Genomic DNA, 13524 nt, shown 5'->3' on the forward strand with positions numbered 1-13524 from the left:
AATTTAGAATGTAACTAATCTGGCCACAATAGGCTAGTTTTAATCAGTGTTTGCATTCTGAAACATCACGTCCTGTTCTAACTAACTACTTATTATCTCAATGAATTAGTCACCTTCATAAAAAAATGTAAGACCTACTGAGGGAAACCTGAGTTAGTGGAGAGTGCCTGCTTTTTGCTTGTGTGCAGTGTGTTGTTTTGGTGGCTGGTGACTCATAACTGCTGAGAACCCCCCCTACACCCCCATCCCAAAGACCCCCCCCCAACCATGCATGCATGTACAAACGCACACACACCTCTTCATGCCACTGAAACTTCACTTGTAGCCACTCTCTTAACACTACTAAACCACAACACAGCCTGTTGATTCCTGTTGCTTTATTACTGCTAGCAAGAACTACTGCTTCACCCTAACCTCCTCATAGGCAAGTCTGTAAAAAAATATTACAAAACTATCCACCCCACATTTGTTGGATATAATAATGGTCATATCTCTCAATATATATACATATATTTATACTTTACCCATGTTCTGAATTTCTGAATCCTGCAATTAATACCAGGAGTCAAACAGATTTTATTTTTTGCACATTTATTATATATTTCAGACCAGCAATAGGCACCCATAAAAACATCTAAGGTAAACATAGTCATTTGTGTTCATTCAAATAGCAGATTAAATCATCTTTTTGTAATGCAAGAAAAAAAAAAGGTTCAGTATTTACAGTTCCTATTGAAGTCCAGTAGAGCATGAAAGTTGATCTCATGATGACTTGCAACTTGTCGTTTGCAACCTGTAATTTGCCATTAGATATCTAAAGCTGCCTAAAATACTTGTCCTACACAATTTGTCAAAAAATGTTGAACACCTGGACCTTCTTAGGCAATTTTAATCGCTATTAGTGCAAGAGACAAGACAAAATTATACTAAACAGCTTTTTAATTAAGGCAATGAAAATTTTATGAATTGCTCACTGTCAAATTCCTGTGCGAATGAGTACTCTATGAAAGGCAGCTACACTTGGAGGGTAAACCCATTAAGCATATAGATAAAAGATTCAGTCAGTGCTAGTATTGGAAAACAAATATTTTGTATGCTACACTGTATGTGCCTAATTAGAGTAACAATATTTTAACCCGTTCTGATAATATTATACCTAAACTGTTCCAATGATATTTCTTAATTCACTAACTATATAATAATAATAAACATTTCTGAATTCATTTATAACTATTCCTTGGTTAGATTTGCAAACTTTTTAGTATTTAAAAGGTGGTTTAAACGAAATCATAATAAAAAAAATGTAAAAACATGAATGGCAGTGTGCGTACAAGTCAGAAATGATAAAACTCCTTATCAGAACCTATCCCAAACCACTGATTATCTTCTTACACAGCAATATTATCAAACTGTTAATTCATTTATTTCACTAACTGGTCAGGGTTTTAGTGGAATCAGAGCCTGGGTTCAAGGCAGGATTACACCCAGGAAGGAGTGAATACACACAGACACTCATTCAGACTTCATTTACACAATTTAGACATGTCATTTTTGGACAGAGAGTGGAAACAAGTTCCCAAATGAAACTATGCGGAGAGTCCAAACAGACACACAGAACTCAGGATTGAACATAGATCCCTGGATGTGTAAAGGCAACAATGATACCCATCACAGCATTGTGCTGCCTTTCATCAAAAAGTTTCATTCCATTTCATTCTCTCCTCTGCATGAGCATTTTTTTGTGTGATTTTTTGGGATTTTAAAGTTTAAATTGTATTTATTATTATTATTATTATTATTATTATTATTATTATTATTATTATTTAAAAATTTCATGCTTTTTCTTTAAACAAATGGTTTACATTGAAATGTTACCATGTAGCATTTATCAAGCATCTTTCTTTAGCTGGATACATATATTGAGTGTGGGGATGTAGCTGAGATTCTATCTTCTTTTTTCTTTGCTAATCTTGGATTCTTTAGCCTCAGCTTGTGAGGCAGCACAGCATTGCCGTTGGCTGGTGGCTGCTGCTCAGCCTCCTTGTGTAGAGTTGTTCTCTGACCGACTGGATTTAACACTGGAATTTCTGGGAACGAGGCAGGTAGTGGTGGGAATACAGGAGCTAAGACCATGGGTTTGCTTGTAGAGGGAACAAAACTAGGGACATCTGGAAGGTAAGAATAGGCCCTGTTAATGGGGAAGGAGTGTGTGGCAACAATGTTTGAGCCATAATGCGCTGCTATGGCCTCAGTTGCTTGCTGGTATCCAGGCCATTGAGAAGGCTCCTGACTCATTTTGTACCTTTCCCAAAGCTCTCGGTCTGGGTAGGTGTTTGATGTTTGAGCAAAGTATGAATGCATCTGAAGGACGCTCCTCTGATGCGATGTGTAAGGACAGTTAGAGCTGAGCAGGCCATATCGGAGGTTCAAAGCCAGTAGCTCAGCTCGTAGAGCTGCATTTTCCTCACTCAGTGCCACTAACCGTGTCTCCAGCATGAAGTCATTTGCTCTGCGCTTCTCTCGTGAACGCTTGGCTGCCTCATTGTTCTTGCGACGTTTTTCCCAGTAAGAGGCATCCTTTTTCTCATCCGGTGTAAATTCTCTTTTGCGACGCAAGCCTAGACCTCTATGAGATGGCTCCTCAGCCTCTATCTCATCATCCCTCCTCGGACATGAGAATGCAGACTGCATACTTTCCAACAATGGCAGATTGAAGAACTCCTCTGCTTCAGAAGTGCGTGCTTTATGTCAGTACATTTGTAAGTGGCACTTGGAGTAAGCCTGTGCTCAGATCCTCAGTCAACCTCTCAGTATGCAATCCTATAACAAAAACACAAAAACATATTGTTTTTATAACATAAACATGTGTATCCTAAATGAGGACTTAGCAGTACAGGATAGTGAATTTTATGGATGCAAAAATGTCCACTATATATGCAATTCAGTGCTTATTATAGACCATCACATTTGCCAAAGCCTGGGCATGGCTTGGGTTTAATGAGGTTAAGGTTCATAAGGTTAGGTCTAACCTGTATGTTCCCGTAATGGTCCATCATGAGCAACAAGAAATGCAATGAAAAAAAAAAAGGAAATTCCCCTCGTGGTTTGAGAAAGTGCATGATCTTTCTCATCTGAACATCTTACAGCATTATAGCCTTTCTGTGAATACAGTTTACAATGGCTTATTACTAGTTTGTACTCCACACATAGCTTGTGAGGAACTTCCATTGTCATAATTATTAATGAAGCTAATTAATTCTTTGCCTACACCTAAACATGACCAAGCACACTAAACATTTCCTTAGTTTCACTCGCTGAATCACACAGGCATACCTAAACAAGGAGGCAATACATAGAGTTTAGAAATACATAGAGCATATGACAATTGGAAGTTTGTGCCCGGTACTTCCTTCCTTTCTCATAGCATTAGCACATTGTCCTAATTTTGGAACTGATAGAAGACTGTCTCACTAAACAGATAGCATGTAGTACAATTCTACTTAATATGTTTAATCAAGCTATCATGAGGCACCAGAATATCATGGAAAATGTTTGATATATACATTACACTTGTTCAATATTACACAGACTGCAGCAATCTTTAATAATTCAAACATTTCCTTTAACCAAACACCATTCTCATGAGAACATAAAAAATCGAAAGAATCCAACCAACTTGTTCTTGAAAAAAAAAACCCCATTTTATTTCTTATTAGGGTGAATAAATACACTCACAGTTTCATGTAAACTGTACAGCTGAAAATTTGAAAAAAGACCAGGTGACATTTACTTAATATTGCTTGCAATAACTGCATCAATCCTGTGACTCATTGACGTGACCAAATTGTTATTTTCTTTTGTGATGCTTTTCCAGGCTTTCACCGCAGCTCTTTCAGTTGCTATTTGTTTCAGAGGGTTTCTCCCTTCAATGTCCTCTTCAGGAGATGAAATGCTGCTCAGTTGGTTTAAGGTCTGGTGATTGTTGGCCAGTCTAAAACCTTCTACGTTTTCCTTCTGATAAAGTCCTTGTTGAGTTGGCAGTGCTTTTTGGGTCATTGTCTTTCCTCCCAATTAAATTGGATGCATTTCTTTGTAAATTGGCAGACAAAATGTTTTTGTAAACTTCTGAATTCATTCTGATTAATTTTACCATCATGAGTTTCATCATCAGTAAAGATTAGTGAGAATGTTCCAGAAGCAGCCATGCAAGCCCAAGCCATGACACTACCTCCACCATGTTTCACAGATGAGCTTGTATGTTTTGGATCATGAGCAGATCCTTTCTTTCTCCACACTTTGGCCTTTCCATCACTTTCATAGAGGTTAATCTGAGTTCCAGAAGTTTTGAGGCTCATCTGTGTATTTCTTTGCAAATTCCAGTCTGGCCTTCTGATTCTTACTGCGGATGAATGGTTTACATCTTGTGGTGTGGCTTTATATTTCTGCTCTCAAAGACTTCTTTGAACAGTATTTCTTTGCCAATTCCAATCTGGCTTTCCAATTTTAACTGCTGATGAGTGGTTTACAACTTGTGGTATAGCCTGTACATTTCTGCCCTTGAAGTCTTTTTTGAACAGTGGATTGTGAAACCTTCACCCCTCCCTTGTGGAGGTTGTTGAAGTCAGTAACTGTTGTTTTTGGGTTTTTCTATACAACTGTCAAAAATTTTCTGTCATCAGCTGATGTTGTTTATCTTTGCTGACTCATTCAACGTCTGTTGCTCAGTACACCAGTGGTTTCTTTCTTTTTTCAGGACTTTCCAAATTGTTGTATTGGCTGTGCCCAATGATTGTGCCTCAGATTTTCCCTCTTATCTCAGCATCAAAGTGGCTTGCTTTTCACCCATTTCACTCTGATCTTCATATTGGCTTATCCTTTTTAACAACAAATGCAGTCTTCACAGGTGAAACCGAAGGCTAAAACCAAGAGTAGACGTTGAGAGCTATTTATTGTTTAAACAATCAATCTAACAGGAGTAAGTTGTTGCTTAGGACCTCCAAATTCACAATTGTAATTTGTCAAGCTACAAGATTCCAATGATTTTAAATAGCTAACCTACAGCTAAACTACTATTTTGATAACATACATTACAAACTAAAAAGTATCTGTCTACACTGAAGCTACTTTTTTTCACTGAAACTACTCTTGGTTCACTTCATTTCTAGATACAGATACACAGATGCTAGGTAATGTTAATGGGTGTATGGTAATCAGTTAAATAGCTGTGTTTGGGTGGTTTGTATAACAGCACAGTCTGAATGGTGTTATTGTACTTATACCACAGCAAATTGTCAATGATTACATTTTTAAATTTATTAATGAACAAGTCATTGCACCTTTTAACTGTTTATAGTTACATTTAAGGTTGTGGAACATGTTATTAGTTATTTTATAGCAACTGTCATTCCCTCACCTTTTCCTTCCTTTTAAGTTAATGACACAAAAAATGCAGCTTGTCATGGTACTGTGAACTGGGGAAAGTGTAAACTCCTCGTTCCCGAGGAATTTCCCATGCCGGGAAACTTTAAAGCACTGTGACCATTACAAAGTGCTGACACCTGATAACACCTACGTAAATGATGCATAAATGTCTCTGTTATAACAATTATATGTTTTTCTTTGTTAGACAGCAGCACCTATTAACTCGTTATTCATTATTGAGCCTCAATTATGTTATGCTGTGCAAGTGTTAATCGATAAGTGTTAATTCTGTGTATGTTAATCGATAACATATTAAAATGAATATAAACCTTGCAGCAGGAACTACTATCCTGTCTGAGCTGTGCTGTTATATAAAATGAATCCGCACTTTCTGACCAGTCATATTCAAGAATTCAAACGTATGGGGGGATAATTTGCTCATTGCGATATGTTTAATTAAAGAAATAGCTGGTTATTTGAAAAGGGACAAATCACTACACCAAGACTTGGTGCAAAAGTATCTTATTATATTTTGAAAATAGCTATAAATGCAGTTATCTAGGAAAACATGGAGATTTAAATACCGAGTAAGTTAACTATATTTCAAAACAGTGGCTTTCCTAAATGTTAACTATTATTTAAAGTTGACAACAATAGAGACCTAATGATGTTTTATAAGATTTTTGTGGTAAATTCCAGTAAAATCTGAATTAGAATGCTCGGAGCTGGGATGTAATGATGCTGATGGACAAAATGGGTTTTGAACTGCATTTCATAATGCCTGATTATTGAATTGATTGAATATGATTATTATGAGAAGGTTTCTGAGAAGGAAGAATGCTGGAGAACATCCATCCATCCATTTCTATACCACTTATCCTGCAGGATCAGGGGGATTCTTGGGGCATATCCCAGGGAGCATTGGGCCAAGGCGGGGTTGCTGGAGATCATTTATTTTAAAATGACAAAAAAAAAAAACAAAACAAAAAAAAAAACACCCACCATAATTAATGTGCAAGTTAATATATATATTTTTATAATTAATTAAATGATTACCTTTTGGAGAGCTATAAAAGAATATTTGCAAAAAATTATACAAAAGTGGGCTAGTTTCAAATCTTTTTTTGTGGTATTTGAGCTTTTGAGTTTTTTTTCTTATTTTTTTCTTATTTTTTTTCCGTTGAAACCTACCACAAGCTTCATTCTTGCGGCTTTCTAGCTCCACATTAAAGTTAAAACTTAACGTCATTGTTTCTTCTTACAAGATCCCAGTGCCAATGCACAAACCTAGTCTGAAGCTTTCTGTCAAGTGTTCTTAAAATAAAAAGCAGAACAAAATGAGAATGAATCTGTATTTATACTTCTTTTTGTATTCATACAGATATCCATTGGTATCTGCTTTATGAGTGTAACAGAATGCCATTATCTCTATCTGTATCTGTTTAGTACTCAAAATATTCGCACGTTTTCATACTCAGGAAAGTGGGCGTGGTTTACATTGGATGATTGATCCATTAAGCCTACCACTATGCCACTGAAACACTTGACACCACTGAATAAACATGGCTGCTGTAAAAGAAGAAATTTTCATCCACAGTTCATAACAACAAATAGCTATTTGCAGAACACTACTTTATTCTACCCCTGAACCACCAGACACCCTGTGGAAATTTCTGTCAAGCTTTCTATCTTCTCTTATAATGTGACTGAGTAAGTAAGCTAACCGTTTCAAAGCCATGATGTCTTTCACAAAACGAGAAACTGTTATTTAGGCTGCAATAACCTTCCATCCATCTTTTTTACCGCTTATCCTTCCTTCAGGTTCACGGGGGAACCTGGAGCCTATCCCAGGGAACATGGGGCACAAGGTGGGGTACACCCTGGACAGGGTGCCAATCCATCGCAGGGCACAATCACATACACACTCACACACCCATTCATACACTTTAGACACGCCAATCAGCCTACCATGCATGTCTTCCGGAGTACCCGGAGGAAACCCCCGCGGCACGGGGAGAACATGCAAACTCCACACACACAGGGCCACGGTGGGAATCGAACCCCCGACCCTCCAGAAAGATCAGTAAAGTTTGCTGGAAGTGCTATCAGAATCTACTATAAAGCTGGGACACAGTGTTTCTGCAAGTCAGGATGGGGTACTTTAATTTTTTTTACTAACTTTGGAAAGTGATCATTTAAGAGTGATTATATAATTAAATAATGATTTTGTGGAGAGTCCACAGAGATTTGGAGCTCTATGTACAGTGCACAAGCTGTGTGAGCTATATGGAGCAACAGCTTAAAATATGACAGCATATTTCTTATGATTGTACAGAAATATATTTTTTATTTTGGAGCTCAATAAGGCAGTGTTTAAGTCAGGTTAAACCCAAACAGTGCATCACCTATTCGTATAAATGTTAATAAATGTGGTATTTGTTCTGTGAGCAGGGTTGCCAGGTTTTGTGTATAATATCCACGTATTGCAGATAGATAATGCAAATCAGAAATGAATGCCACTGTTAAACCTCTATCTTCTCCTCTGCCCAAACATTTTGGGTTTGTTTTTGTGCTGTTTTTCAGTTGTAGTTGAAGTAGAATTTTTCTGAAACCTGTAATGATACCCCTGGGCTTCCACAAGTCATTCTCTGATCTCCACATTAAATAAAACCCTTGTGCTCATGTAACATTTTAGTTTGCTCCTTCAGGAACCTGATGTACACACCTCTTCTGAAGCTTTCTGGCAAGCTTTATTATAACAAACAAACAAACAAACAAACAAACAAACAAAAGCCCTACTGTTCAGATCTGTATTCGTATTCATTCAGAACACATTATCTGTTCAATCTAAACAATATATTCATATTCGTCTACATCCCTACAAGGATTAAAAACCGTAGTGTTGTTGTATTCACATGTTTTACAACATACCATTCTTACTTGTAATACAAATCAAGATCTCTAATGGTCCATATACTGAGTGCATCAAAATAGTACATGAGCTAATGATGAAATAAATGTTAGATCAGTGTAATGTAAATGCCACAAAATTATTTTATGCAGCATTACAAATTTTACATTTCTTATTTCAACCTATTGACAAACTACCAATACACTCACCAGTCAGTTGTAATAGTAATAAGGCTCTCTGTGGCTCTCTCTGTATGGGGGTCGTTTTTGGTTTTAATAATATAAATGGAGTACCTCCCAGTCAAAACTTTAAAATAACATTGGCACTACAAAATGCATGATATCCACATGCCTTGCTGTCAATACAATTTACTTTAATTAGCATTAAGACTCAGTGAAAAAATGTGTTAGCTTTGTTTCCTTTTTAAGTGGGCCTTGCTAACCACAGCAAAATGCAATACTCCCCCTATGTGTCACTTACACACAAAATGAGTCACTTTATTTAGCAGCAAAACTGAGGAGGGGGAGGGGTTTTAAGTGGTTATGAAACCCATAAAATGGTTTGTACCCACTATTTAAATGACTTTTTACCTCCTTGATTTACTGTTTCAGTACATGATTTTCTAAAAAACAAATCTGTTCTCATAGTTATATAACAAATCTTCCGATAAGAAGAGTGAGCAAGAGAGAGCAGCTGTGCTCTTGTTAATATTTTTTTTTACTCATTGTTTCTTTACTACCGCATGCAACATACAGCAACGTATAACATCTCGTAGTACACATTTTAGATTCGATAGGAAAAGATATAAAACACATCGTCTTTAACCAGTATAACGGAAAGGTCTGAAAATCAGTCATTTCTTTTTTCGCCCAAGTGTTTCTGGTAGCAGCTCTTTTCTGCAGCAGCATCAGCTTGGTTATTGCTATGAACAGTATCTAGTTGATAAACATTCACACTTTTCACACATTTCCATGATGTCATGCTTTTGCAGGCTATTGCAACTATGCAGAGACGTGAATTGTAGTTGACTGCCCTCAGTTTTTGGACCCTGTAACTATCATTACCATATGCAGTATTTCATGTTTTAGACAGCAGTATCATTAGTAACTCAACATATTAGTAACCAGCCCTCAGTGTGATTTCACATCGACAGACTTTTCGCTCACATAATGTTGAGCCACTTAGCATGCAGCATGGCCTGTTGACCCAAAATACACTTCACATGCAGCTAACTGGGATCCCAGGATTTGAAATGCATGGGAAAAAGTTTCATAAGTAAATGGTAATGTACAGAAGACTGTTGTACTCATGTTTAAACCGTACAGCGTAATAGTTTAAAAAAGCCAACTCTGGAAGCTACATGATGTTCCACATCACAAACGTTGTACCTTATTGTGCTGCTCCACTCAACAACTGAGTGAAAGTTCTTAATATGACAGAGATGTAAAGTATAACTGAAGATCTCACATGCTGAACTGCTAAAAATACATATGTGCTGCCACCACCTCTACCACACAGTGCCAGCTTCAAAAGAGCCTGTTTTTCCTCCTCTCTTTCACTTTTCTGTCCTTCCTGTACAGACATGTACATTATAGCCAATATGACAAATCTATTTTTTGTCTGTTACCAAAAGTGCTATTAACTCAACATTATTATTATTATTATTATTATTATTATTATTATTATTATTATTATTATATTTTCGTCTTACGTCATATTCTTTGCAATATGGCAAATCTACATGTTAGAAGTTGCACAGCCGTGAAGCTGAAAAACACAAAATAACACTCGTTATTATCACAATATTGATTTGCATTTATTTATAATGAATTTTAATTGTATTTGTATTTGCAGACAGCAAGATGAAGATTTCCGGACACAAGCACCAGAAGCTTATTCTTTTTTCGGTGCATCTATTTCTTTTAACACATAACATCTGTTACTTTGTTGAGACAGCATGTTCTACACAACTATAGATAGGTTTGAACAACAACAAAGAAACATGAAGGAATAAAAAGTGCCGATGGTATTTTTCCTTGAAAGTGTGTCAGTAGTGGATGTGTTGGGTATTGATTATTGGTTTCTGGGCAACTTTGCTTTGTATTTTATTTTTGTGTGATGGATGGATGTGGATTAATTGCGATGAAGTGAGCAGAGTAAAGAAAAAATGTTCAGGTTTTAGATTTTAATGATTGTTTTTCTGCATGTTTGTAATTTATGAACTTTTTGTTAGGTGCTATGATTGATGCTTTCAATCATCTTTAGGTCATAAACATCCACGTGAGTAGCAAAAGAGGGACGTGAGGCTGTAGTTTAGAAGAACTCTGAACACTCTACAGGAAGATACAGATTTAATATGCAACCTTATTTGTATAGCAATTGAAAAATATCAGAACATTACATTTCATCGGATCGCTATGAAAACAATTTTTCAATTGATTTATGCATTCAAATTTCATAATGAAAAGAACAAAACATCAAAGTAAAACAAATCAGCAATGTGCAGTTCTCAGTGTAGCGCAGTGACTCTTTTCTTTTTTTTTTTTATCTCTTTATCACTGATCATATCTGAAGTCATTGTTCTACACGATAGACACAAAATGCTTAGAAAACCACTACAGAGCATCTTTAACCCATTAAACCAGATGCTTTTAATAAATAAATAAATATATATATATATATATATATATATATATATATATATATATATATATATATATATATATATATATATATATATATATAATGCACATATTATTATCACATCATGTATGCGAATCTGGGTATTTAAAAAAATAATATTGCTATCTGACTGCAAATATAAAAAAATGGACTCTTACCTTTTGTGTACAAAACCTTGTTGAGTTACAAACATCGACATTAAGTTGAATGTTCTTCAGCTAACTAATGCCAGTTGGCGCTGGCCCTGCACCCGCTCTTAACAGAATGTGAACTGTGTGTTGCGCCTGACAGAAAGTGTTAATCGGATGATGTGCTTACTAGCATGTGGCTTCTTTGGTGTTATTGCTATGAGTTCTATGTATCTGTCTGTCCGTCTCTTACGTGATATTAATGTTACCCACAAGCCCTACCATCACGCAACTTCTCCTGTACAATCAGCTCAAATGTCTTTCACATTTTATGTGTGTGTGTGTGTGTGTGTGTGTGTGTGTGTGTGTGTGTGTTTGTGTGTGTGTGTGAGAGAGAGTGTGTGTATGAGTAAGATAAAACCCACAAAAGGAGGGCAAAGGTGTCAGGGTACTCATCATGTCTACTAATAAACATCTTTCATCATTAAATACAAAGCTTCTATAATGGTACATGGAAATAAAGTTAGAACCTTTGCCTTTCTGCAGGAGAATTTAAGCGGATTTAACATTTTTCTTGATTCATGATTAGGTTTATAAGTGACGTGGAAAGATTTGTAAACATTTGTGCCATGTTTCATCTTCCTTCTTTTCTCATCAGCTTGGTGAATTTGTAATTGTACTGTAATATGCACCATGTTAAAAAATGCTAATTTTGCCCAAATTCCCAAATGATGTACAGTTGCTTGATTTGTATGACCACTTTCAAACTTACACAGTGCAGCTAAAAAAAAAAAAAGAACAGTGCACCGTTACACAGATAGTACGCCCTCTATAGACAAACATGTCACAATTGAGGCTGCTATATTACTCAGTTAAATAGTTCATATAATGCAGAATAATGACTTAAGACTTACGCACAAGCTGTTATGAAGTACTAGAGGGTAGATGTAGCACCAGAAAGAAATAATTCAGTAGAGGTGTTAGAATTTCCTTTAATTTTTTTATTGTACATTTTTTTTAAAAAATATTATTTTCATAACTATTATATACATGAGATGTACTTTTGTAACAAAATAAACATAAAGTCCAAAAATAAAGTTCAAATCATGTGCATGTTTTTAATTTAATCTCTATCAAGATGGCCAGACATGAGTCACACATAGGTCAGGTTAATTGGGACAGCCTTAAAATAAGTGACATACAATAAGCACTGTGTACAATAACTGGGAATCCCAGACTCTTCATCTTTGACCTAACGTACATAAAATCTCAAGGAAACATTTTTTTTTTTTTTTTTTTTTTAAATAAAAGATTATACAAAGATTTGGATGTAGGGATATACACTGGCAAAAAAAAAAGTGCATTTATTAAAAATGCAACACAACAAAATAATATTATTTAATGTTACATGTATATGATTACAACATTCAAAATTCATAGGCATACAGCTTCCAAGTTCCATAGGGAATGAAGTCGATTTTTATTGTGTACTGTATTCATATCATTTTATAGATTGATGTTAATATCATCATTTTTATTTTAAATCCTGTGTTACGCTGCTACTGCAAGAAATAAATTAGAAAATGTACTTTATAAATGTACTTTTAGTGTTTTTGTGATTATTACATAACCTCTCCAAATTGAATTTTAGAGCAGGTGTTATTGTTGTTATTTCTTTATGAAATTAAAAGCTACATAAATATATTAATACTTAACGAATTTTACTCAGTCTACTGTATTACGATATTAGAATATCGTTGATGGGGAATTCTGAGATTTTCTCAAATCCTGTTAATGAAATTTTATTTATTGACATTATGTAAAGTCAATAAACTCACTTTGTTTGGTTTTCACCAAACATGGTTCTGTGCACGACGACCAAACATCTCCAACTTGGTCTCATCAGTCTAAAGGATATTGTTCCAGAACTTTTGTAGTTTGCTCAAGATGCAGTTTTGCAAACCAAAGTCATGCTGCCATGTTCTTTTTGGAGAGAAGGGGCTTCTTCATAGTCACCTTACCATTAAAGCCATATTTACTCAGTCTTTTTCTGATTGTTCTGTCATGAACATAAACATTTAATGTGCTTACAGAGGCCTGTAGGTCACATGATGTAGCTCTGGGGTTTTTCTTTATATCTCTGAACATTAAATGGTCTTGAACTTGGACTGACTTGCTGGGACACTCACTCCTGGAAAGATTGGCAACTGTCTTGAAGCCTCTCCAAGACAATCCTTTTCACTACAGAATGCTGAATATCATAGTGTTTGGAGATGGCCTTGTAACCCTTCTGAGATTGATGAGCAGCAACAATGATGAGCAGCCCTCCATTAATATTGGCACCCTTGGTAGCAAAGAAGGCTGTGAAAAATTGTCTTTATT

General features: G+C 35.7%; 1 protein-coding gene across 1 annotated transcript; it reads right to left on the bottom strand.

Annotated features, from left to right (window-relative positions):
- Positions 1–1887: 1887 nt before the first annotated feature.
- Positions 1888–11956, bottom strand: LOC128613514 (uncharacterized). The gene is made up of 2 exons (XM_053634353.1): positions 11173–11956; positions 1888–2820 (listed from the first exon to the last, which is right to left on the bottom strand). The coding sequence occupies exon 2, from the start codon at positions 2689–2691 to the stop codon at positions 1903–1905; it is 789 nt and encodes a 262-aa protein (XP_053490328.1). The 5' UTR covers positions 2692–2820; positions 11173–11956; the 3' UTR covers positions 1888–1902.
- Between the last annotated feature and the right edge of the window lie 1568 nt (positions 11957–13524).

Source organism: Ictalurus furcatus, chromosome 10, assembly GCF_023375685.1.
Source record: "Ictalurus furcatus strain D&B chromosome 10, Billie_1.0, whole genome shotgun sequence".
Taxonomy (NCBI): Eukaryota; Metazoa; Chordata; class Actinopteri; order Siluriformes; family Ictaluridae; genus Ictalurus; species Ictalurus furcatus.

Coding starts and splice junctions, on each gene's coding strand:
- LOC128613514 (XM_053634353.1), bottom strand. CDS start 2,691: ATGCAGTCTGCATTCTCATGTCCGAGGAGGGATGATGAGATAGAGGCT.